Source organism: Myotis brandtii, unplaced genomic scaffold, assembly GCF_000412655.1.
Source record: "Myotis brandtii unplaced genomic scaffold, ASM41265v1 scaffold311, whole genome shotgun sequence".
NCBI lineage: Eukaryota > Metazoa > Chordata > Mammalia > Chiroptera > Vespertilionidae > Myotis > Myotis brandtii.
Genome location: NW_005361913.1, coordinates 1001043 through 1027081, shown reverse-complemented (window position 1 = coordinate 1027081; position 26039 = coordinate 1001043). Strand labels below are relative to the sequence as shown.

Sequence of the window (26039 nt, the reverse complement as noted above, 5' to 3'; positions counted from 1 at the left end):
AAAACAGCATGTTCAATAAATAGTGCTAAGATATTTTGTTACCCATATGAAAAAGTATAAGAAAATTAGGCCCCTAACTCCAGTGCACACAAAAATACATGCCTGGACAGATAAAGTCCTAAATGTGAAAAGCAAAACTTTAAAAAAATTAGAAAGTACTACAGAATATAATTGACATTGAGATTCAGACAAATTTTTTAAGTAAACTCCAAAAAACCCCAAAATTATAAAAAGATTAATATATTTGACTACATCAATATGAAAACATTTCTCTAGGCTAATATCATTTTTAGAAAAGCAAACAAGGTAAACCATAAGCTGATAGAGATATTGGTAAAGCACATAACCAGCTACGGTTATGAAGGATATACAAAAAGCCCTTCACAGCAATAACAAAAAGCCCAAAACCTAGTAGAAAAATGAGGTAAGCATGTGAATAAATGAAAAACCCTCAGGCCAAAAAACAAGATGAGGGAAATGCCTATTAATAAACAATGAAATAACATTTCAAAGTACTAGATAAATAAACAACATAAAACTTAATGACTAATTTGACATAGAGAGAATGGCAATACTTTAAGATGACTCCCAGGTTTCTAGTTGAGCAGTAAGATGCACCATTAACCAGGACATGTTTCTATTCTAATATGTTTCTATTCTAATGTAAGAATAGAAACATATTATCAAAAATTAAAACATTTGAGTTTGAGGTAACTAAGGAATATCCAACTGAGATTTATATACCCAGGTGTGGAGCTCTCAGGGAAGAGAAGTTTGGCCCAGATTTCAGAGTCATGAGCATGTAGGTAGTTGTTAAGTTTATGACTGTGTTTGAGATTGCTCATGGAGATGGGAGAGGGCTATAGCCAAAAAGAACAAATACAGTGAAGTCAAGGGGAGATGTCTTATTGGTGTTGTTTTTTTTTTGTATGTGTGTGTGTGTGTGTGTGGGGGGGGTGTTTGTTTGTTTTTTAAGCCAACTTTGTTATTACTAAACAAATGCATTTGAAGTGCAGGCCATTCCTGCCTCATTTGTCTCTTTAATGGAAGATGAGTTTGTGTTGGCATTTGAGAGACCTGTGCAATGAGTCAACAGATTAAAGTCCCATTAGGGGGAAAAGAAACACTTGGAAACCTGCAAAACTATATGTTTATTTTCATAAGCAAGAATTTTATAACCAATGCATGCTAGCTATTTTACCATACCTTGGAGAAATTCCAATACCGTCACTGTTGATTATGGGAAGTTTCTAATGTTGATTAGCCACACAGACTAAAGAGATTTGACTTTGGCAATATAGATGCCTCCTTCACTGTGGAGGTTTGCTTTTTCAGTCTTATTTAACAAACACAGGAAGGTCAACTGCACGAGAGGTACAGTAGTGTCTTCTCTTTAGTTAGTATCCTAAATCACACGTATTTTGTTATTACATATCAAGATCAAGAAGGCAAAAATCTTGTATTTAATGGCTTTCATTTCTCAAACATGAAGGGGAAAAAAATCAAAACTACTTTAATTCAATGGAATGAAAGCAATGAATATTCCACAAACTGAAGCAGAATTTTAGCCAATATCTTCATAAAATTGTAAATTTATTCCTATAGCTATCTATATATAATGTGTAATGTGTGTAAGTTATTCTTTGTTTTTAAAGATATATTTATTATAACAGAATTTCTGGACCTGTGTCACTCTAATACCATTTCATAAAAGAAAAACCAATGATTTTTAAATATATATCTAAAATGTTTACCAACTAAACATGTATATGAAGATATACAAATTGCTTTCTTTATATAATGAAGTTTAATATCCATGCCAAATAGAAACAGAATAATCTTTTAATGTGCTAAATTTCTACATGGTTTAAATCAAAAAGTTTCTATAGCATTTGTGAAAAATGTCATACAAAGAATTAATACATGAACTATTAGCAACACAACATCATAAACAATATACCATCCAGACACATTAAATTTTAAAAACACAGATATATTTACTTATACAATGAACTTTAATGGTTTAGAGTGAGCACTGACATAGAAGTAAAAACCTAAATGCTCATAACTTGATCAAAACCAACAAGTTTCTTTACAAAGAGAAATTCTAAAGATAAATCATATAAAACCATGAGCTCAACTTAATCTTTACTTACATTGATAATCACCCATTATCATTGTACATATTAAAGATTTAAAGCACAAGAAAAACATTGAAGCAAAAACACAGACTAGATTTTCTCCAAACTTCTTCTAAAATTGACTATAGGCATTCCCTTTTCTCATATGCCATTACATTTGTGACACAACTCAAACACTCAATTATACTATGTGGTGTAAGCTGATGAAACTACAGATAATTCATTTGGTACTATTCATGGATTTAAGCTAAGTTGAATCAATGAAACTAGCTCCATTAATTACCTCCTGATTTGATAGATGCTTTATGGTTATCCAGACATTTTAAAAGTCTGTCCTAATTCCACACATTCTACAGGATGGTATACTTCTTCATAAACAGTATTTTTCTTCCTTATCAACTTGTGGGGACACACTTTCATTCTCCATCCAAGTCACTTAGACTTCATGGTAGGAAATATGCTAATTTCATGTGGTAAGAACAAAAATCAGACCCATCCATATATCAGGATATTTTCTGCAAAGCAAAAATCTTATAGTATTTACCAAAAAAATATGATATTAATAACAAAAACTAAATAAATAGACTAACCTTTTTTTAAAAAAAAATGGGTCTATTCTAGGACACCACATGCATGCAAGGAAGCTACAAAGCTTCTGCTCTGAACTTGAACACTAGACAGCCAGTGGTCTAGTTGTGTTCTATTTGTAATGAACTGGTTGCTTGTTAGCAAAGAGTCCTCTATACATTTATGTAAATCACACACAAACAGTAATTACCTTCTGACAGAACCTGTGTTGGTGCCATTCTGTGCCTAACATGTATGGTACGTAAGACTGATGACAAAATAACTAAAGAACTATATGCTGCAGTTATTTCAGGAAAACGGGACTATATATCTACTTAGCCCTCCCTTGGAATAAATTTTTCATTAAAACGCTGATAACTTTCTTATTTTGAGAAGATCTTCATATCTCTGAAAGTCTTTGGGAACCAAGTCCTAAAGCACCATGATATACGTCATTTCTTAGCATTTCTTCCCCATGTGTTTGTATGCATTGCTTCTCTCAAAAGAGACTTCCTCTATTAACAACGCTGTGCCTGAAGAGGCCTTTGCAATATTTTAAAGTGTGTGAGTGCGTCTGTACAAGTACGTGTTATTTATATGTGTATATCTATACAGTCTATTTCTATTCAGATTGGCACAAGTTCAGATGTCATGCTTTCTGTTTAGCAACTAATCTATTCAACTTTCTGAAATTTTGTTTTTGCTACATACTGAGCAAAAAAAAAAAAATGAACGTATAGAGCTAATTCTGTAGGAGAGTCAGTAAATAAGATGAAGATGCCCTCCTGTTATTCTGCAGCCACAATTTAAAAACACAAATGTTTCCTGGATGAATTAACTTCATCTTTTGTGAAGAACATAGGTCATTTAGTGAAATTTTCTAGGATATTGGCTTATGAGCTATAAGTTGGAAGAATCAGTATGAATAACTTTATATTAGTATGGCTTCACAACTGTGAGCCTACAGAGAGAGCTGGCTGACTGCAAGCCACACACACATGTATGGGCTAGTTCTGTCTTTTATAGACAATAGCAGGAACTAACACTCAGAATTAGACAGAATGCATGGAGTATCATATGAGTCTGGCATTCAAATATTCCCCAAAAACATAACCAAAAATGTTTTAATAAATTTAACTAAATGTTTAAAATTACAAACTTTGTTTTTAATAAATAAAAAGTCACCCTATGGCCATAGGAAAAAAAATGAGTAACAAAATTACCTTATGGTCATAGTATCATGTTTTATAACTAGAAGCCCATGAATTCTCAATAGTTATTTTAACAGACCCTAAAACAGGTGAAACATCCTTACTATGAAAATGATTTCAGTTAACATCTCCTTTATTTAATCTGAAGAACTCCTAATGTTCCAATTCAACCAACAAACCACTTGTTTACGAATGTCACAAACCAAATTAAGATTAATAAGAGTTCCATAAAATTAAAACAAATCTATCATTAAAAACAAATATCTTAAAGCCTTTTATTAGTTATCACATAAAAGCTATATGAATACTCATAGCACCCTCTCTCTATAAAACAATACCCAAAGCCAAACAAAGATCTCTATTGCTCACTTGCATAATGGCCTCAAATCTGCCAGTGACTCAATTTGTAGAGCTACTCTGAGGCCACTGAGAGCACCATACCCACACACACACAAATTTCCACATTTGGAAGGTAAATTAACTTTCATTATTTATGTTAAAGTCATCTCCAAAATCGTGTCCACAATTTTCATTCTCTGTGAATGATTTCTTCCATGGTTAGACAGCATATTTCAGTCTTTTTTTAAAAGTGATTAATTGTTCATCCCCTCTAGTTTATACACATATACAAGAGAAGTACCACATCCCCACTTTTCAATTTTTTCTCCAGTTATTGTGGACTATCACCTTCTTGAAATATATTTAAAATGCCAAACTTGGGTTTTAATGTAAAATAACATTGTTTTCCATTAAGATGATTCTAAAAGGTTCCTGCAAATCTAAGCTTTATAGTATGATGGAAAGGAAAAAAAAGAGGCACAGAATATTGATATTAAAAAAAGAAAAGAGAAAGAAAAAACTCATTAAAGAAAGAAAAGAAAAGGAATAACCTTGACAATTAGTTATAATTTATTATATTTAATCTATTATTTTTATAAATGACTTAAAATAATTAACCCCAGGCCCAGTATTAGTATGGGAATTTAACATTAAAAAAACACGTAGTCCATTTCCCTAGCAGCACAAGATTATTGCGTGTAGCCTATGGTGCTGTTATTGTCCCATCTGAAAAATACACCTACTAGTAGACAGCACAGTCTAGATTTTAAACGAGAAATATAGTGCCCCATTTATAATTTATTTTCCCAGATTAATATACTCTTATATCATTATCTCTTTCCAATACTGTTACATACATTATGGTGTCTCCTTCTACTTCCTATTTGTGGAAAGTATTAAAATAGCTGCTAGAAAAAAATACATCCATTTTCTATAGCATTATTCAGTACTTTATATAACTACTCTGACTCCAAATGGTTGGTTATATAATCTGGCAGGGAAAATATTTTAAATTTATGATTGATAATGAATTATATGAAAGCACTAGCAATTTAAATTTCAAATTTATAATTTCTACATAACAAAAATATTCTTTAATATTACAAAAATATATTAATTCTATATTTAAGGAAAAACTGCCTTATCTCTTGAGAATTAAAAAACAAACTAATACAACTATGCTTTTCTCCATATATACCTAACAAGGCAATTGTGAGTAAATATAATCAGTCCACAAACTAGTAATTGGAACTGGTTTCATTATGATAATTTTAAAACTTTTTTTCAACAATTTCTATCAGATAACTTCTAATTATACAGAAAGGAATCTGCTAGAAAGTCTAAATATAACTGGCTTGAAAATAAATATTTGCTGATATCCTTAGGGACAAAATATGACAAGGCAGTCCTAATAGAAATAAAGCAAAAAGCAAGTGAAATTGAGCAGTGACAGATTCTTCATAAGCCTACACTTTCCTTTTGTAAAAAATGGGAGCAAATTCAATCTTTGGAACAGCCAATATTGAGTTCCCTAACATGAGGAAGAATAGAGGTATATTATTGGTAAAGGTAGATTGGGTCACTGAAAATCCATAGAATGCCAGAATTTGCAAACCATCAATCTAGGCTCAGTAATATAACTGGATGTTCTTTTATAATTCCTTCCTGAGTTATGTGTTATGAAAGCCACAAGGATTAAAACCTGAAGCTCTTAAGGAAGGAACAATATTAATCACTAATACACTGAATGAATACTTCCTCCTTCCAAAATGAGTATCTTGCCTTCTTTTTAATTCTTTTAAGGTGGATTTTGGCTAAGGAGGAAGAAAGAATGGAATACAACAATCATGGAAACATTTTAATCTACTGCCATTTCCAAATTATCTCTGAAATTAAATTATAAATTGTTTATTCAATAGTTTATTGCTTTAAAAATAGTACATGCTTTCCTCCGACGGTTGTGGGTTATTGTTAAGCTGCTTTCTTATTATCATTTAAAATTCTATGCCTTCTTAGATAAGTGCTTTAGCATAGGCTGCCATCTAATAATCTCACTTCTAAATTTTTTAAAAAGTATACAATAGGAGTAATTCCATTCTTTTTCATCCTTTACAAAAACAAGTACCCAACTGTCTTCCAGGTCAAATTCTCCTCCATCTAGATCTCTTAATTTTCTAAATGACTTCTAAAAACACATCCCATAATGAGAAGTCACTCTCCTTTAGTAGCTATTCAAAGTTATCTGGTCTTTCCAATAAATCTCTAATTTTAAAATTCAGTAGGTAGTTTTCAACCGTATTGTCACATCATGTTTAGCAAGGACTATATCCTTATTATTCAAGTATTATAGCCCTTCATTTTTCTTATAATCAATACACTCTCTTTTTAAAAATCATCTATGCTACGACAGCATAGTCTTTGTTTTGTTCATTGTCCTCATTTTCTTGTGGACCAGTGATTTTTACTTCTGGCCTTGGTGGTCTTTGAGGGTCTAAGTCAACCTGGAGGAAAGCAGATCAAAACAAGATATTTAGCTCTTTAGTTACAAAGATAATAAAACTTACAAGGAAAAAATTACTCAATATTCCATTTAGCTATATAAATATTCAACTAAGACCAGTTCCTCAGGTTCCTTTGTGTTTTAGTCTATCATCACCCAGTGAACACACCAGTCTCAACACCACTTGTACAGAAGCCCTTTCTGAAACCATAACCCACTCTGTGCCTTAAGGAGGGCATATACTCATTTCCTGTGCTACAGGCTTTATTTTTCTTGATGTTTTCCTTTATTTCCCTTTGAGTTTTTCAAGAGCATATTTATACTTTTCATTTTCACATTTTCAGAGAAAAGGGAAGAGAAGCACGTAGCAATTCTACCCTCATGTCTCATTAATCCAGTCCCATACTAGCTGTTCTTCTGTTAGTTTTCTACAAGAGCTTACAAATTCTTTGTGAATATGGTACCAAGTAGCATAAAATATCAAGCTGATAAAAGCAGGACAGGATACGAAAACACAGAGGCAGCATTGCTCCAACAGCAGCCTTTGTCCTTGCCACTTGGACTTCTCCTATGTTATTAATGATATTGTCTTATTTAGTCTGTCTTTCCCCACTAGTCTGAAAACCAAGGGGGTGAGATTAGAATTAGGAGGTTCTCAATCTCTGTTCCATGGAATCCTGGAGGCTCTACAGCCCCCAATGGCCACCTATGTGGGGAGAACAGGACCAGCTCCAAGTTCCCCAACCCTACCGGCCATGATTTATGTTCTAAAAAAGAAAAAAAAACGTTACCAGAACTATCTCTTATTTCACATTCTCAAATAACTCTCATGAAGTGTCTCAAATAGCATCTTGAACACAGTGCAAGAACAACAAATGTCAGTTGGTTATTGTGTATTTGTTATATATTTCCTGCTGTTTCCTACAGTCTGACCACACTTCGCTTAAGAACTGTTATGTGGAACAAAATGTTACATAGTGAACTAAATTTTTAGTCATTTTATAAATAAAGAATTCTTTTGAAGATTCTAATTATTAATGTATATTTTATAATTCATATAAATCTGGCTTTTCATGTAATTGGTTTGCTTAGAGTACCTATACTAATACAAATAGTATAAAAACAAAATATCATTTTAAGAGAGATGAGTCAAAAAAGATTGAATTTCTTGAGTGTAACTGCTCTGTCTTAGGCATGTGTATAGTCCTTAAAATCCCTAACTAGTCACATATCAGGCACTTGTTCATTTGATTCCCAATACATACCCTCGATATATACTTCTAATACTTGTTCTTCAAATTATATAACCTTGATTTTGACTGATACCCAATTCCTATGAAAGGCCTATTTTTAAAAATTAATTTTATGTCATGGTTTTATAGGTTTCACTTTTATAAAAACCTATTTGGGTCATAACATTAAATGAAGCTAGGCTACTGGAAAAATGCATACTTGGATTTTACTATCTTTGTCTCACATAGAATTTATACTTTGATTTTATGCTATAAGCATTCATCAAAGGCTACTATAATAACAAAGAACTTCATGACAGTTTGCATTATTGTGTTTCCTATATGAGTCCCCAGACAAGAGATTTTGCTTCCTTTGAGAAACATCTTTTTTCTTTTGCCTTCCTAGAGAAATTAATTTTGTTTCCTTATGGAGATAAAGGGAATCATGTAATTGACTGAATTATTTTTTTTTAATTTAGCTACAAACAACCTCAGAATAGAAATTTTAGCTAAATTTTAATAACCATGTAGAACTACATATGGGAAATTTCTTATAGAATAGGGCCATGAGTACCTCATGCTGAGTCAAGATGAGAGACACATTGAGTGTTTTCATTTAGTTGTTAAGAATGTATTTGCAGCCTGGCAGGTGTGGCTCAGTGATTAAGCATCGACCTATGACCCAGGAGGTCACGGTTCGTTTCCTGGTCAGGGCACGTTCCCAGGTTGGGAGCTTCGGGGACATGCAGGAGGCAACTGATCAATGATTCTTTCTCATCATTGATGTTTCTATCTCTTTCCCTCCCCCTTTCATTCTGAAATCAATATATATATATAATTTTTTTAAGAATGTTTTTACATAAGCCATACAGTAGATTACAGGCAACTTTATACTGGTTCCTGAAACCTGGCCACAAAAATATTTTGCATTTTACCATGACTAAACTTGGTCTAAGAAAGATCAAACAGATAAATCACTAATAAGTAATCAAGACGACCCCATTCATCATACTGGGTTGGGTTGTCAGGGATGAGCAGACCAAGGCCTATGTTAGAGGCTACAGCTTTGAGGGAGGTGGGCCCTGAGCTGATGGATAGACAGGAAAGAAGGGCACAAGCAGACCAGCAGATGGTGAGAATGCTGTGGAGCACATAGCCTCTTATACTATGAGACTCGACTTTAGCCTATTCATCAGCATCTAACTTATTCTATCCTATCAAATTTCATCTGATCCTATGGAAGAATGCCAGGACTTGAGAATATCCTGCTCCAGGGCTATGGTGGGAAAACAGGCTGGGAAGGAGGCTTCGACACATATTCCTTCACCTTCACTGTATAATGAATAGAAATATATATTATTAAGTGCCTGGCATATTGTGCACTTAATTCAATTAATCCATTAAAGTGGGCTAAACAAATTAAAGTTTAATATTTCTATAGAGCAAAGAAGTAAGGTAGGTATAAGAGAGATGATGTTCTTGGTTTCCTTAAACCAGCGGTCGCCAACCTTTCAGACCTCACAGACCACCAATGGTCCGTGCACCACCGGTTGGTGACCGCTGCTTTAAATCATATCTATGCCTCACTGATCTTGATATTATTTGCTGGTTTGTATCTTCCCTGGTCTTAACTCACTTGTAGTTTTTACTTATATGTCTCTCTTTTGTTTTATATGTTCCTAGGAGCCTCTGTAAAAAAAATTTTTATTACAGGGGACAGCGTGAAGGCAGTCCCCCACTACCTCAAATTATGTAGTCAATTTTCCCACATTTGGGGAAATCGCAAGGGACAACACATCCGGAGTGCAATGGATAAGCCTTGCCCTGGGAAAACCACCTTCGTGATCATGGTATCTCCCTTGCTAGGTAAGTATCTCTGTAAATTTTTTGTAGAATAAGGGAGGAAATGGATGGATGACAAGGACGGACGGACATATAAACTGTTAGATAAGTGGTTGACAGTCCTTTTTTAATGTTTTTATTTATTTATTTATTTGTTTGTTTGTTTGTTTCTTTTTTTATTTTTTTGAAAGAGGGGAAGGGAGAGGGAGAGAGAGATAGAAACATCAATGAGAGAGAAACATTGATGAGTTGTCTCCTGCCCACCCCCTACTGGGGATCAAGCCACAACCCGGCCATGTGCCCTGATCTGGAATCAAACTGGTGATCTCTCAGTGCATGGGATGATGCTCAACCAACTGAGCCACACTGGGTGGGCAACAGTTCTTCTTAACTTATTGAAATAATATAGTCAACTAAATAGTATTGGATCTTTCCCTACTCAACAAGTGGTTTCAATGTAAGTCTTAAGTGCATGAATAATTCCCTAAGTGCGTACACACACACACACACACACACACACACACACACACACACACACATTCATGCAAACACACAAGAGAGCAAAAGCAATAGAAATACCTCCTCTTGTTCACTGCCAGCTCCTTGAGACTTTGTTTCCTCATCCACTGCCTCCTGAAGCTTGTTACTGACAGGATCCATTTCCTCACCATTTTCTTCATCAGTGCCTCCATTAACACGAGTGGTTCTTCCCTGCTCCTCCCTGTGCCCCGGCATCTCCTCTGCTTGCTCGGAGGCAGCTGTAGCCTCCCCAGCTCCTTCCTCTTCAACTTCACCATTCATTCCTGAAAACTCTTCTTTCTCTTCTGCATCCTTGCTTTCCTTCTCTCCGTCTTCTTCCTCATCTACAATTTCTGCTGGCCTCTGATGGATCAAAAGAAATAATGGGTAACAGTAAGAAGTTCAACACTAAGAAGTTATTTTCTACACATTATAATAATTAATAGTTGTGTTACAGTCAAGTAATACTTCCTTACATTTGCATAGTACTTTAATGTATATGATGTGTTAACCTTTATTGACTGCCTACTGAATGTCACTCTTCACAAGTATCTTCTCATTTGATTCTCATGATAATCCTGTGAGATTTGTCTTAGTCCTATTTCACAGGTTAGAAAACTAAGGTAAAGAGAGATCAATATCTAGCCCAAGATCCCACTGCTTATAAATGGAAGGGCCAGAATTAGATCTAAGCATGTGATTCCAGAACCAATGCTCTTAATGCCCAGAGCAGAGAGGATACTATACTGCAGGGTCTGTGGCCGATGTCCGGTGGAGTGTCTGGCCCTGAGGAGGAGGTAAGAGAAATTCTTTGCGGAGATAATATCATACTCACCACTAGTGCCTAGTGTGCGTTCATATCTCTAAATACAAAAAGGGCAAAGTTTATGGTACCAGAACGTGAATCTACCAGGTTTTCTAACACCAGATGTGGACACTTTCTACACAACGCCCAAGAAAGTTGACAGTATACCTCCAAACACCAACAACGACTGTTACGTAGATATGAAACCAAGAAGCTTTTAGTCCCTTCTGTAAAAAGTAAGAAATGCTCACGTATTTTATAAAGTCTAGTTAGGCTTTTTACTGCTATTTGGATACATGTAAACCTGCTCTAAAAGAGAGCAGGAGGCTGAATTCTCGAGCCAAGACTTCGGAGAGAGAACGACTTGGGGTAAAGTCCTGGCCAGGCTCTTACTGGCTTTACCTAACTTCTGTGAGTTTCAGATTCCCACTTATAAAATGGAAATACAATAACACTTCCATGGGGATCAAATGAAATAAGTTATATACAGTGCCTGGCACATCACAAATCCTAAAAAAAAATTAAATTCCTTCCCATTTGTTATAATACATTCTTTCCTGAAGCTATCATATTTCTGAACTGCCTCCAATAAAATGTGTGGGGTTTTTTTTTGAAGGATAAGTAGAAAAAAATAGAATGTTAGGACCTCAGACCTGCCTCTTTTTAGCTGTGTAGGGTTGTACAGTGCACTAAATACTGTGCCATCTGTAAATTGCAGGTTTGAGGCACAATGAACCCTGACCTCCCTTCCAGCTCTGGAAGTCCGTTCTCCTCTCAGTGCCCAAAGACTTGTTATGGGACAATTTACACAATGAGTGAACACGAGCTTTCAGTTTCTGAAGTAAAGACAGCAGTAAATGAGGACGAGTAGATTAACGTTCAGGAAAAATTTCACACTACATTATTTTAAAGAAGAAAGAGTTGAACCATGAATTCCTATATTCTATCAAAAATACAGTCTCAAATTTGATTACATGATATCAAAGATGCACTTTTTAAATGAAGGGGAAAAATAGTTGATTTTAAGATAGTCCAGAAAACAGTATTTATCATCATGCAGATTAACTAATAGTACACTGAGGCTGTGTCTTTCAAATTTTCATTCAGATGCCTAATGTGAACCAGCATCGGCGGGGCCCTAGCCAAGCCTAAGCATGCTGCCCAGGGCAGGGCCCTTGGGAAGGCCAAGAGCAGAAACTGGGGTGGAAGGGAGTAGATTGGCCAGGTGGCTTGGAAAAGCAAGAGGTTCATGAAATGTAACCATAGGGCTTTGCTAAGGATTCTGGGTTTTATGTATTAAGACCAAAATAAATAAAGGTGAGAAAAAACCCCAAGTTCCAAAAGAGAAAACAGTATGTTCCCATCTCCACACCCATGTCCCGCCCTCTCTCTAGAACAAACGTGGCAAAGCCCTGAGGCGGACACTCCTGAAGTGCAGGAAGTCGGGGCCTTCCCCAATGAGACACTAAGTCGGAGAGGGGCCTTCCGACTGGGGAGAGCTGGAATGAGGACCAAGTCAGAGAAACATTCTGGTGGCTCTCCACTCACCTGTCAGAGGAGGCCAGGACAAGGCCCAGGGGCAGCACATTCCTTTCCTGATGGCTCTGGGGGATTGAGGGAGATTCCATGGGGCCCTGCCAGACATGTGGGGGGCTCTCATCACAATGACTAGAGCAAGTGGGCCTAGAGCATTGGTTTTCACGAAGCAGTACTGCAGATGCCGGGTATTCAGAGACAAACACAGAGTCTGTGACAGCAAAGAGCTCAGAGCAGTGCAGAAACAATCTTGCTATGATAGGGCATGAGGAGAGAAGCAATAAGAGTGCATGGCAGGAAAGGGATATCCAAGGTGGGGTGTGGTAGCTGCTGCCAGGTGTCACATGACTGGTCACTGAGACTTCCAAAGCCTGGTGTCAATGGTGTTTGTGGGTAAAGATAACAGACGAGAGGCACACCCATCACCTGTCTGTGCCAAAGGACATGTTCAGTGCTTATGCATTCATCATTCTATATAACCTTCACAGTAACCCTACTAAGCACACTTCTTATACCCATTTTATTATAAGGCATCACACACCACTTCTAACACCACACCCGGGTAAGCAAGTGGGGCTAGGATTTGACCCCAAGGTGTTCTTGCCCCAAAGTTCTGGTGTTTATTCTCCCTTAAACAAACCACACAGATAATGCTACTTTACCTTGTTGCCACTGCAAGCACACTCAAGTGTACAGTGGAACCTCAGTTCTCAAACTTAATTCATTCCAGAAGGCTGTTCAAGAAGGATTTGTTTGAAAACCGAATCATTTTTCCCACTAGAAATAATGTAAATTGAATTAATCTGTTCCAGACCCCCAAATGATTCCCTGTTTTAACCTTTCTTATATACAGTACATGTCTAATGTACTGTTTAATCTATAAATAAATGCTCATTTTTTTAAAATTTATGGAATCAGGCCCCTACTAGCCTTAAACGAATCACTTTCAGCACTTGTTCCAGGGTGTCCTTCAGGTCAGCAGGCAGCATCTTTGCTTGTTCACATATCACTGCCTCCCAAAGGCTGTCACCGGCTAACCGCTTTCCTTTATCCAAATCAACACAGTTTTTCTACCTCTTCAATTGCCTGTGATCCTTGCTTCTTTCACACCCTTAGCAACATTAGCACTTTTGATGGCCTCTTTATGCTTTCAGATTGTGCTAATCCTTGACCCAGGCAACAAAAGTGTTCTCTCCTTTGTTAGTTGCCTGAGAGATGCTTTTTGTCATGCTGAGGTATCAGCATGAAAGGGTTGTCAGTTAGAGAACTGACGTTTGGTTGGACAACCAGGGCATTTTTTCTGTGAACAACCTGGTTGGGAACCGAATTGTTAGAGATGGGAGACATTTGAGAAACAAGGTCTGACTGTACTTGCAACGGTCAGAAATATGACATCTGCAGTAGGCAACATTACTTTTCCTGTTTAAAGAATTTCCAACCTGAGAACAAAACATCTCTGGACTTCTGTTAAAGACTCATGGTACGATCTAGGGAGGAAACACTGTAAAGTTTGTTAGGCAGTGTACCTGAAGCAGTACATTTAAAAAATTCAGAAACACTACTGCACTAATGGCCAATCAGAGATTTCATTTTAAGTTATCTCTGAGAACTGGATAATTACAAATCACTCTCCTAAAATTGTTATCATCCTTACTGTGCCTAAAGTTCCCTATCAGAGCAAATTTGGGTTTTGATTTAAAGAGAAGTTATATATTATGTCCTCAATAAAAAATTCAGTAATAATAACAGAAAAAGACCCTCAAAATGTACTGTAACCATTAGGAATCTGGATATGTTCCCAGACTCTCTGGGAATATATTACACGGGCTTGCTAAAGTCTGTTCAGGTGACTACCTTCTGTCTAAATGGGGGAAAGTCTGTTTTCCTTTCTTGACATCTGAATCTATGCCTGTAAGTTGCAAAACAATTGTGTGTTGATTTTTAATTTTGTATTTTCCATCTTACCCTTTTCTTCACTCCCAATTCCCAAACACACATACCCTTTTTCTCTGTTTAATTCAAAGGGCTGGCAAACACCCTAATCTCTTTTTAAGGAGAAGGAGACACCGAGCCCCAAATTCCAGCTCTGTTCCCTTCACTATTATAACCACCACCACTAACAAGCAGGATTATGCTTTCATCCCATTATTTGTATTAAACTTCCCCAGCATAGCTATTTCAGTAGTCATCAAATGAATCCACATCTGGTTAGCTCAACTTTAAGAAATGCAAGATTATGGTGCTGAAATACCATTTTGATCAATTTAAATAAGACAGTAACATTAGTTAAAAGGCTTATAATTCTTTAAAATATCCTGAGTGTAAAACAAAATTTATTATTACTATGACACTACAATTCAGGGCAAAAAAAATGCTTCTATGACAGATCTGTAATGAATAAATGAAAAGCAATGTGCTTTTTGGTGTTATCTCCTTTGAAGTAGGCATTAAATTATTAAAGGTGTTTCCAGTGTATACATCAATCAAACCATCCCCAGAAGGAACACTGGTTTTTACACGCATGCACACATACACATAGATAAAATCTATACCATCATGAGGTCCTGCAAAGAAGAAAAAGAGCCCTCCTACAAGAGGAAGGGTGCCCATGGTGGGAGGGAGCTATTCTTTAGGGTAAAGAAAAAAAAAAGAGGCAAAGTGAGTGAGTTGCACACTTCCTCAATCCCCTTCCCTCCTTCTCTTGCTATAGAAAAACTTTTGAACCTAGTACCCCTCCCACAACCCAGAAGTGACATCCAACCTTGACAGTGGGACTCTCACAAAGGAAAATTTACTCAGGTGAATGGGATTCTTTGGAGGCCACCAGCAAAACTAAGCTTCTCTTATCTCATAGCTAGAACAGCTCTGTCCTGAGAGTCGGGCAATCGGCTAAAGAGCTATGCGCAAAGCCAGACACGGATAGTCACATATTGTATGATTTAATTTATATAAAACATTCATAGGTAAATCTATCAAGACAAAAAGCAGATTAGTGGTTGCCAGGCTTGGGTAGAGGGGGGAGGGGAGAATGGAGATTGACAGCTTAATAGGTCTTAGGTTTCCTTTTGGGTGAGGAAAATGTCTCTTAAAATGAGATAGAGGTAATACTTGCACATCATTGTGACCATACTGAATGTCACAGAATTATATATTTAAAAATGATTAATGGCTCATTTTTATGTTATGAAAATATTACTTCATTCTTTTAAAAAAAGCTATATACCCCAACTCTTCCCCACCAGGTACCCATTTACCTGGCCACATTTCTGTGTCTACTAAGATACCCAAAGAATATGCCACTTAACTTAGGGACCAACCTCAAATTATTCTCCTGCTTTACTCCACAATTGGACTATTGACAGCCACCTTCCTTGCCTCAGGTATATAAAGTTTCCCTTCACAAAATATCTGGTGATTCTAGGTAGTAGGTCAGTGATATTACATGAATCAGAAGGCTGCAGAAACTAACAAAGAAATTTGAGAACTGCAGCTTACTTAGAATTGAAATATAGAAAGTGCTTGAAAAATGTTTATTTGAGAGCCACATTCTATTTTAATAATGTGTTCCCACTCTCCTTCCCCGCCCCCGAAAAAAAACACCTTTTTATTTAATTTCTTCAAAATCCCCAGATAGTTCTCAGCCTCCTCCCATTTAGGTGAACCTGCCTGATTGACTGGCAAAGTGGTGACAGTCGCAGCTGGGCAGACACCAGTCTTAGCTCATCAAGCAAGAAATGTCATGTGCCAGCAGCCAATGTTCCACTCCACCTCAAGGAACCTTGGGAATATTCTGATAATGCTAATAGTTTAGATAGAGGAAAGTAACCACAGCAACCAAAAGGGAGGAGTTAGTTGGGGAGTACAAGGAGAAAGGAGCAGGGGTAAGAGCAAGAAATTGCAAATTAAGCTTGAGGGAGTGAGGAAGGATGAAGAGAAATAAGGAGGAAAAACCCTTGCAGTAAAGGGAAGCAGAGCTCCCATGCATGACTTCACCTCTCCTCCCAGTAGAAGCTAGTCCTCATGCGATCCCAAGAGATTGTGTTCATATCCGAAGAAGATCCCTCGGTGGGGGAGGGGTGCTCTAAAAAAAAGATTTATATCTTCTGAGGTTTTCTTCAATGGGGACATCAACTGGCAATGCAAAATATATACTGCACAGGATGAGGCACATATGGTCTGGTGGTCACAGCTTCAGGCCAGAATTCACCTCACCTGGCCTCAGAGTCCCCTTTGGAATTTGAGGATGATGATAATGACCTCACAGGGCTGTAGGAAGGCCCAAATGATACCATACACATAAAAGACCATTAAAAGCTGAACAAGCCATATCTATCTATAATAATAAAAGCATAATGCAAATCGACTGAACGGCCAAAAAGCAGAACGACCATCTGGATGACCTTCCGAACGAAGCTGGGGCTGCAAGGGCCTACTCTTGCACAAATTTCATGCATCGGGCCTGAATAATAATATATATATTATTGTTTGCACTACACTTTTCTTGCTATTGAATGGAAGGAGTTGAGAGTAGTTGTAAATACAGTATTTACACTAATGAAATTGTAATCTAGTGGGCCACTTAGAACACTATCCCTTCTAAATTTCTTGAAAACAAACAAAAAGTGATATTAAGATACTTAATAATTGTCTTGCCCTTATCAATGAATACAGTTAAAGGCAGGCTGATGTTCAATTCCTGGTTCATTAGACTGTTAGGTGTGATTCACATAAACTAATTATCAAAACTAATTATCACTGGTCTTATGTTTAGTCTTGGCTTCTGATTTTTCTGGCATGCATTTTTCACAACAAATTCACCATACAATAGCTTTTTCTTTTTGTTTCTAAACTGCTTTTCACGCTTAAAACTAATACAAATGTGCCAGAGAGAGACACCAAACAAGGATGATTTACATAAATTAGTACAGGGACTTAAATAAAACACAACTGTCTTCAGTTGGAATGAGAGGTTGGCAGCATCCAGTTAGGGGTGTAATAATGACAGACACTTAGATAGCACATTATGCTCCTGCAAGCACATTCGTATCTATTTGCTCTTCCCAAGCATGATGGTCCCCACTGTGCAGAGTGGAAACTGAGCCTGAAGAAAAGTCAAGCAATGTGCCAATATGACCAGTGGGTGACAGTATCTTTCATTTACATCATAGAAAAGAAAATAAAAGTTCCAATTGAAACACAGTGGTCCTGGTAGTAGCTTATAATCTGGTCACCATGGAAACCACTCACCTAAGCAGCCCCACCGCTAATATATGACTAATGGGCTAATGATGCAAAGGGCCTGGCTGGACTGAGCTGGGTTCCATGTCTTGTTTTTCTCCTTTCTACTAATGACGGATCATCTTTCTTACAGACTTAGACTTAAAAGCTGACTCTGTTCCCTGACTATTATTTTTTGGCTTATTAGGCAGCATCAAATCAGAGATGAGCCCCTTTTTCTCCCTGTTTAGGGCTTAACTGTGTCCTCTCAAAGTTTATATGTTGAAGTCCTAACTCCTAGTAAGGACCTCAGAATGTGACTTTAAAGAGGCAATTACATCACGAATGAGGTTCTTGGAGGGGGCCCCAATCCAATATGACTAATGTCCTTATAAGAAAGAGAGATTACAGCACAGACACATATGGAGTAAAGACTATGTGAAGACACGGGAAGAAGATGCCATCTATAAGCCAGAGACAGATCTTAGAAGAAACCCACTCTGAGGACATCTTAATCTCAGACTTCTAGCCTCCAGAACTATGAGAAAATAAATTCCCATGTTTAAGCCACCCAGTCTGAGGTATTCTGTTATGGCAGGCCTTCAAACACCATTATCTTCTCCTTCCCGCACATTCACATTTATGTGCATATTCTTTCCTCTCTCTCTCCCTCTGTCTTCTCTCGCCCATTTCCTTTCCTTAAAAAGCCCTCATTCTTTCCTCTCTCTCTCCCTCTGTCTTCTCTCGCCCGTTTCCTGTTTCCTTTCCTTAAAAAGCCCTTTGGCCCCGTCTAGGGCAGTCATGTTCCTCATAAAGGGAAGAGGGCTGACTGGTGTGACAGAGCAGGAAGGCCAACCCAGCCCTGCCTTCTGAGAGAGCAGTCTTCAGAGAGAGGCAGGGGGAGGGCATGTCCTCTGTGGAGGAAGTGGAAAAGAGTGCTGGCCGTTCCCCTTGTGCCATGCTGTATTATTCATTCTGTTCCCTATACATGGCCCAGAGTGCTCTCCTCCTCTCCGTTAGACACCTTACCCTCCCAGGCCTCCTGGCTCCCTCAGTCAATTGTACCATCATCGCGCCTATCAAATTTCTTTAGCACACTCTAATCACAGTGTGCTCTTCTTCTCTATTTAGGTGTGATATGAAAATAGGGAACATGAATTACTATCAAGTAGAACCTCAAACAATGTTTGGAATAATTATGGAATAATGGGGAAAATCAGCCTTGGCTCAATGGAAGTTTCTAGAGAAACTTTTGTTTTTATTGAATTTAGAGAGGGAGGAAGGGAGAGGGAGAGAGAAACATCCATCAGCTGCCTCCTGCATGCCCCACACTGGGGATCAAGCCTGAAACCTGGGCATGTGTCCTCAATGGGAATCAAACCCGGGACCTTTTGGTGCATGGGACAACGTTCAACTCACTGGGTCACACCTCCCAGGGCAAGAGACAAGGGCTCTTTCTTATTCATCTTCATGCCCATCACCACATTTACTGTAATATTGGATTATCAGTTTTCTTAAATTAAACACAAATGTGTCTCCCACAGATAAAAGCCAGCATCCTATGTGCCCTCAGGAAAGTAGATGATAATGAGAGGCTCACATTTATTGGATATTCTACAGATACCTGGTATTATGCCCCATGCACCTCATATAGATAATTATATTTAAACTAACCTTACAATCACCTGAGGTAAACACTATTATCAAAATTTGCAGATAAAAAAAAAGCATAAAGATTTAGGTAAACTTGTCTAAAATCCCACAGACTTATCCAAAATTGACAGAGGGAAAGGAAATCTTTTTTGACCACTAGATTGTTAAACTATTTTCCCAAGATACGGTATAGAGCAGTGATTCCCAAAGTGGGCACTACCGCCCCCTGGTAGGCGCTGCAGCGATCCAGGGGGGCGGTGATGGCCACAGGTGCATTTGGGGGCGATGAGTAACTGCTATTAAAATTTTAAAAAAATTAATTTCCAGGGGCTGAGTAATATTTTTTTCTGGAAAGGGGGCGGTAGGCCAAATAAGTTTGGGAACCACTGGTATAGAGCAATACACCAAACTCACTATGATGCTAATAGTTCCTTCCAGCCTAGTGTTGTCTAAGCCAGTGCTGCTCCATCACCTGGGATCTTGTTAAATGCAGATGCTAAGTCAGCAGTTCGGAGGTTCTGCATTTCTAACAGATCCCCAGATGACCATGGTAAGCCTCTGCACCACATATAAAACAAGACGTTCGTAAATATACAACTTCAAAACAGCATTTTTGGTTAAAATTTCTAATTATAATAATGCCTTGAAATAACCTCTCTTTAAATATTGTACTTTTATCTTAAAAAAACATCAATTTTATTGAAAGCTGGAGAAAAGTAGGATTGATTGTTGACAGAATGATGTTTAGACATAAAGAAGTCAGCGTTGCTAGATTTATTCTAAGTTCATCCCCATGCCACTGTTTATTAAGAGTCATGTTATAAAACAGAAACGCAATACAGTGGGGCCTTGACTTACGAGTGTCCCGACTAACAAGTTTTTTGAGATACCAGCTGTCTCTCGGCCGATTTTTTGCATTGAGTTGATAGAGTAATTTGAGTTAAGGAGCTCCTTAATGAGCTCCTTAACGAGCTCGGTCTCGGAACGAATTAAACTCGTAAGTCAAGGCCCCACTGTACATTAGGAAGGTACTTTTACCTATGCTTAAAGTATTTTGCCCTGACACATCAAATTTTGGTCAGTTTGTGACTAAAATTTAAAGAGAACCAATTTTAAGGTAGAAATTGTTTCTCCAAAGAGTACATCCATCCTGAAACTTCAGGAGTAGCTCATGCCCACGAGTAATTATGGAATACTATATTCTTTAGAAAGCGCAATTCTTGTGCCTCACTGGAGACAAGGAAGGGTGTTCGTTATATTCGACTCTATATACTCACTAAGCTCAAGTACATAATGTGAAACCGTGATCTCAGGAGTCACCCAGGTGATTCCAGCCTCGCAGCCTCTCTACCACCAAGGACATTAGAGCACAATCAGATTAACAGGCATAGTACACGCATAGGTGCAATTACAGACTATGTGTGCCCTTCAGTATAGAAGGGTTTGTAAGATCTCTGTGAGGTCTTTTCCCTTTCTGAGACTTTTATCTTTTAAAAACCACATTATTGTAAGCAATTGCTGTTAACATTTATTAGAAAAGTGACAGCAGGTTTTCTCTTTCACATGACATCAACATTAGCATTTCAGGTGTCTTTGCCTGAGTTTGCCTACATGTGTATCTGACTATTTATTTTGTGATGAACATTGTGAGGAAATGGTTGATTGGTATGGCAAGACAGAAAAGGTCTGGTAGCTATTATCGCTGGCTACCTCCTTGCAGGGATGGCTCAGGGGAAACCATACGTATTCAGGTTTCCTAGAGAATATGCATGTAGTTACTGAGATTAACTCAGGATTCCTGAGTGATAAGAAAAAATAAGATGGAATATGGAAATTACATGGAAATAAGCCACAAAATATCAAAAGCATCAATTATTTGAAGCTATTTTCACAGGCAGATGGAGCTGCTCAAATGATTTACACTTTAAACTCTGACAGTAACAGCAGCCCCAAAAACTAAAAATGGAAAAGGCATACAAACACAGTCTACAGCTAATGTTAAAGTAAATGTTGATGTTTCTTATATTTACATCAGAATTCCCTGAGGAATATATGTTAATATTTAAGACCTTTCTATCTGAAATAACAGCACAAGTTAGAACTTTCTCGTCAAGATACCCTACTCAACCACCCTCTCCCACCCACCCCCATTCCCACATATCTGGTCTTCCTCTCTGAAATAGACTAGGCCTAGAAACTGGAGATCAGAACAAAACAAAACAAATAAGAAGAAAGAATAAAAAGAAGGAAGGAAGGAAGGAAGGAAGGAAGGAAGGAAGGAAGGAAGGAAGGAAGGAAGGAAGGAAGGAAGGAAGGAAGGAAGGAAGGAAGGAAGGAAGGAAGGAAGGAAGGAAGGAAGGAAGGAAGGAAGGAAGGAAGGAAGGAAGGAAGGAAGGAAGGAAGGAAGGAAGGAAGGAAGGAAGGAAGGAAGGAAGGAAGGAAGGAAGGAAGGAAGGAAGGAAGGAAGGAAGGAAGGAAGGAAGGAAGGAAGGAAGGAAGGGACTACTTTAGATGTCCACTTCTCAATGTAACATTTGCTACATCTGAAATTTGATAAGAGTGAGGATTCTTTACAAGGTTTGGGCAGGAAGTGTAGATGTGGATTTTACGGCAGAGTTTAGGCATAGATGTTGAAAATATAGAAGTAACTGCACTTGTTTTATATTTCTGTCCCTATGGAAACTAAAATCATTTCCTATCCAATTTCAATGAGGTGCTTTGAAATAATCAATTTCAATTTTTCATGACAGCAAAGTGCTGCTTCCTGCTCTTAGCTTTCAGAGGCTTACTTTCACACAGGGGGAGAAAAAGGTTATATATGGTTCAAAGTACAAAGACCTACAGAAAGCATGGAGCTCTGGCCAGCCACCTGCTGAAGCTGGTTCACGCATGCCCTTCAAGCTTCACAAGTTCCTGCAACACCCATATGAAAAGATATGGTACATTTAAAACTAGGTAGCAAGGGAATATTTAGTCATTAGAAAAAAATTCCACATTAAATTTTCTCACTTTAGAAGTAAACATTAATTTTCTTTCACTTACATCAGAAATCCCGGAAGACTACACTTTAATGATTAACACCATTTCTATCAATTAAACACAAATCTACAATCACAATGTCACAAAAAGCCTTGACGATGAACACAGAAATTAAGAAGCCAGATCACCTTCACCTTCACTTTTCCAGCTGTGTGTGATGCTTATATCACCAAATATGAATAGGATTCACTAAGAGGCTGTGACTTAAAAATAAAGAATGATGAAAATACTGTTAGTGCATTATTCCTTTCAGTCCAGGGAAGGCAGTAAAGGCCGAGTGGCCCCCTACACAGATGGAACATGTTGCTGTTTGTGAGATAATAAGAAGTCCCTCATCTCCCACTTCCCTTCCTTGCGGTACTTAGAAAGAGTACCAGACTGGAGGCCAGGAGCCCTGGGCGCCTACTAGATTCCCGGCCAGCAGCTGTGTCTTTGTGGGAAAACGGCTTTCCCCGCTAGGGAGCTTTGTTTCTTCACTGGCCAAATAAGGAGTTTGAACCAGCTTCCTTTCTGGTTCTAAATGCTTTATAATTATTATTTTAATAAATATATTTCATTGAAGCAGATTTAGGGGTCTGATCAGAGGAAGCAGCTTCCTTTACCTTTTTGTTTATTTTATTACTTATGAAGAACTAATACAAATAAGCTCTCCATTCAGTTTGCCTTTCATGAGAGACTGCTGATTCTTCATAAGTAGCTGATAGAGTAAGTGATGAGGCCAGGGCATGGAGAACAAAAATATGTCGATGGGTATATTTGGATTTCAAACCTCCTGCTTCTGGGTATAGTCTCTAGGCTACAGATTTTTTTAAAAATAGCACTATGTTCTCTATGTGTAGACCAAGAATCACAAACTCAAGTGCCCCCAGGAGCTGGGAAAATAACATAAATGTGAAGTCAGGACAGGTGCTTGATAATAGGAAGTGCTGTGGCCTGTGGCAGACTGCAGAACACATGGCCTGCTGAAGAGATTCAGGTTCTGTAAGCTCGGTGCCAGCCAAAGAAGTACCTCTCACAGAGCTGGTCACAGGCTGCCAGGCTGCCCTCCCTCCTGCCGGTTCTATAAAGATGAATTAGTGTGAAAGTGATTTCTGGTTGAACACAGAAGACTGAACAAATGTGGTTTTTCTCACTCCCTTCTGATAACCCGCTAAATTCTGAAATTGGAGGTCTAACCAATAAAATGGCAAAAACCAATCACCCTACAGTGCAACTCCCCCAACCTGATGAGCCCTGCCTATGCACAGTGTCTCTATTGCTTTACTCTAAACTCTAACCAGATATGCATCTCAAATTTATATAATATTTTATGTCAAACATATTTAAATCTTTAAAAAAAACAAAACCACAATCAATTAACCAGACAGGCAAGAAAAGCTTCTGACATGTAGACAGAGATAAAAACATAGAAAGAAAAAGAAACTCAGAAGAAACAAAAATAGTATAAAAAAGAAAGGTTAAAATAATAGGTCTATCCTTGGAAAGATAAAGTATGATATCATATCCATTAAGCAGGAATAGGATGCTATAAAAAGGAATATTCAGAGAATCTGAAAGATCTCCTAAAACTTCAAAATATATGACTGGAAAAAAATTCAACAGATGGAAGAAAACACTTAAAATCTTTTTATTTTAAAAAAGATTGAGAAAATAGAAAAAAATCCATAGAGATGGAAAGTAGGAGAAGCAAGTATAGGATGAGTCTAGGAGGGCCTATATCCAAATACTTGTTATTCCAGAAAGAGAGGAGAGAAATGAAGAGAAGTTATCAAAAAAATAATTCAATATATTTTTCAAGACTAAAAAACAAACATTTACATAATAAAAAAGCCCATTAAGTGTCCAGTCCAATAAGCAAAAAGACCTGCACAAAGGCACAGAATTGGAAATCTTCAGAACAGCAGGAACAAAGACAAGAGCCTGAAAGCTTCCAGATAGTGAAAAAGGGTTATTTCACGAAGGCCCAGGAGACACAATGGCACTGAACTTTCCCAACTGCCATTCTGAATAGGAAGGACAATAGAACAATGCTTTCAAAATTTTGAGAGAAATTATATCTAACTAGGTATAATTTTATACCTAGTCATACTTAGTCAGGTTAGGATAGAGAAAAAAAGACATTTCAGACATGTAAAGTGTTTTTTTTTTCAAAAGTGTCTTCCATGACGCTTTCCTCAGTGGGCTCCTAGAGGTGAGTTCCACACAAAAATTAAGGTGTAGCCAAGAAAGAGGAAGATACAGAATCCAAGAAATGGAGGATCCACCCACTGGAGAAGCAAAGGAAATTTCCAAAATAATGGTGAAGACAAATACCAGGGTAACCCTGAAAAGCATACCTATAGAACAGCTGACCAGCTTGAGGCAGATGATTGAAAGGCTGAAAAGATGAAACTGAGATTTCATTATCACTACATATGGTTGAGTATACCAAGAGGAGATCAACAGTTCTGGCAGAATTTGAAGATGGCTTGCCAATAACTACACACAAAAACTAAACAAACAACAAAAAAAGCAATTACTAAAATAGGGAGGAGGAATAAAGGGTAACACAACAAAGGATATGTACCCAGAGTATACTATATGGATCAGCTAACAATAATACAGATAAGCAAAAATAACATACAGATTAAATATTGACTTAGCAAAAATTATTATCTACATACTAGAGTCCCGGTGCACAAATTTGTGCACCGGTGGGGTGCCTCAGCTTGGCCTTTGGGGATCAGGCTGAAAACGGCTCTCTGACATCCCCCGAGGGGTCCCAGATTGCAACAGGGCACAGGCCAGGCCTAGCACCCCACCAGTGCATGATCAGGGCCAGAGAGGGACCACGGGAGGGCACCAAGGGCGTGCCCGGCCTGTATCACCCAGTCTCAATCAGCTGGGCCCCAGCAGCAAGCTAACCTACTAATCAGAGCACCTGCTCCTTGGCAGTCAGTGCGCGTCATAGTAACTGGTTAAACAGTCAAACAATCGGCCAGACACAGCACATTAGGCTTTTATTATCCTATCTAATAAAAGAGAAACATGGTAATTAGCTGTACCTCCGCTACCCTTCCCATTGGCTAATCAGGGCAATATGCAAATTAACTGCCAGCCAAGATGGCGGCTGGCAGCCAGGCAGCTTGAAGCGAACATGAGGCTTGCTTGCTTCAGTGACGGAGGAAGCCAACGTTCCCCGCCTGCCGCTGCCGGCCTCTGAGCTTGCAGTTTGAAACATTGTTACAAATATAGAAGCTAAACAAAACCCCAGAAACCTGCTTTCAGCCAGCCGGGATCTCAGAGCTGGAGTTGAAACAGTGTTTCGATTATAGAACCCAAACAAACCAGATACCTGCTTTCAGCAGCCGAGGCCTCAGAGCTGGAGCCAAGCCTCAGAGCTAAAGCTGGCCCAGAATAAAAAAAAAAGAAAAAAAGGACAGGTTGGGAGCTTCAGTC

The 26039-nt window shown here is 38.0% G+C and overlaps 1 protein-coding gene across 1 annotated transcript in view; it reads right to left on the bottom strand.

Annotated features, from left to right (window-relative positions):
• Nucleotides 1-5107: 5107 nt before the first annotated feature.
• Nucleotides 5108-26039, bottom strand: part of DCDC2 (doublecortin domain containing 2) — a gene marked incomplete at its 5' end in the record, with an annotated part of 197202 nt that continues 176270 nt past the window's right edge. Inside the window, 2 exons of the mRNA XM_005869968.2 lie at nt 5108-6759; nt 10412-10714. Of these exons, the coding sequence (XP_005870030.2) occupies nt 6655-6759; nt 10412-10714 (408 nt within the window). The remainder of the gene's footprint in view (nt 6760-10411; nt 10715-26039) is intronic.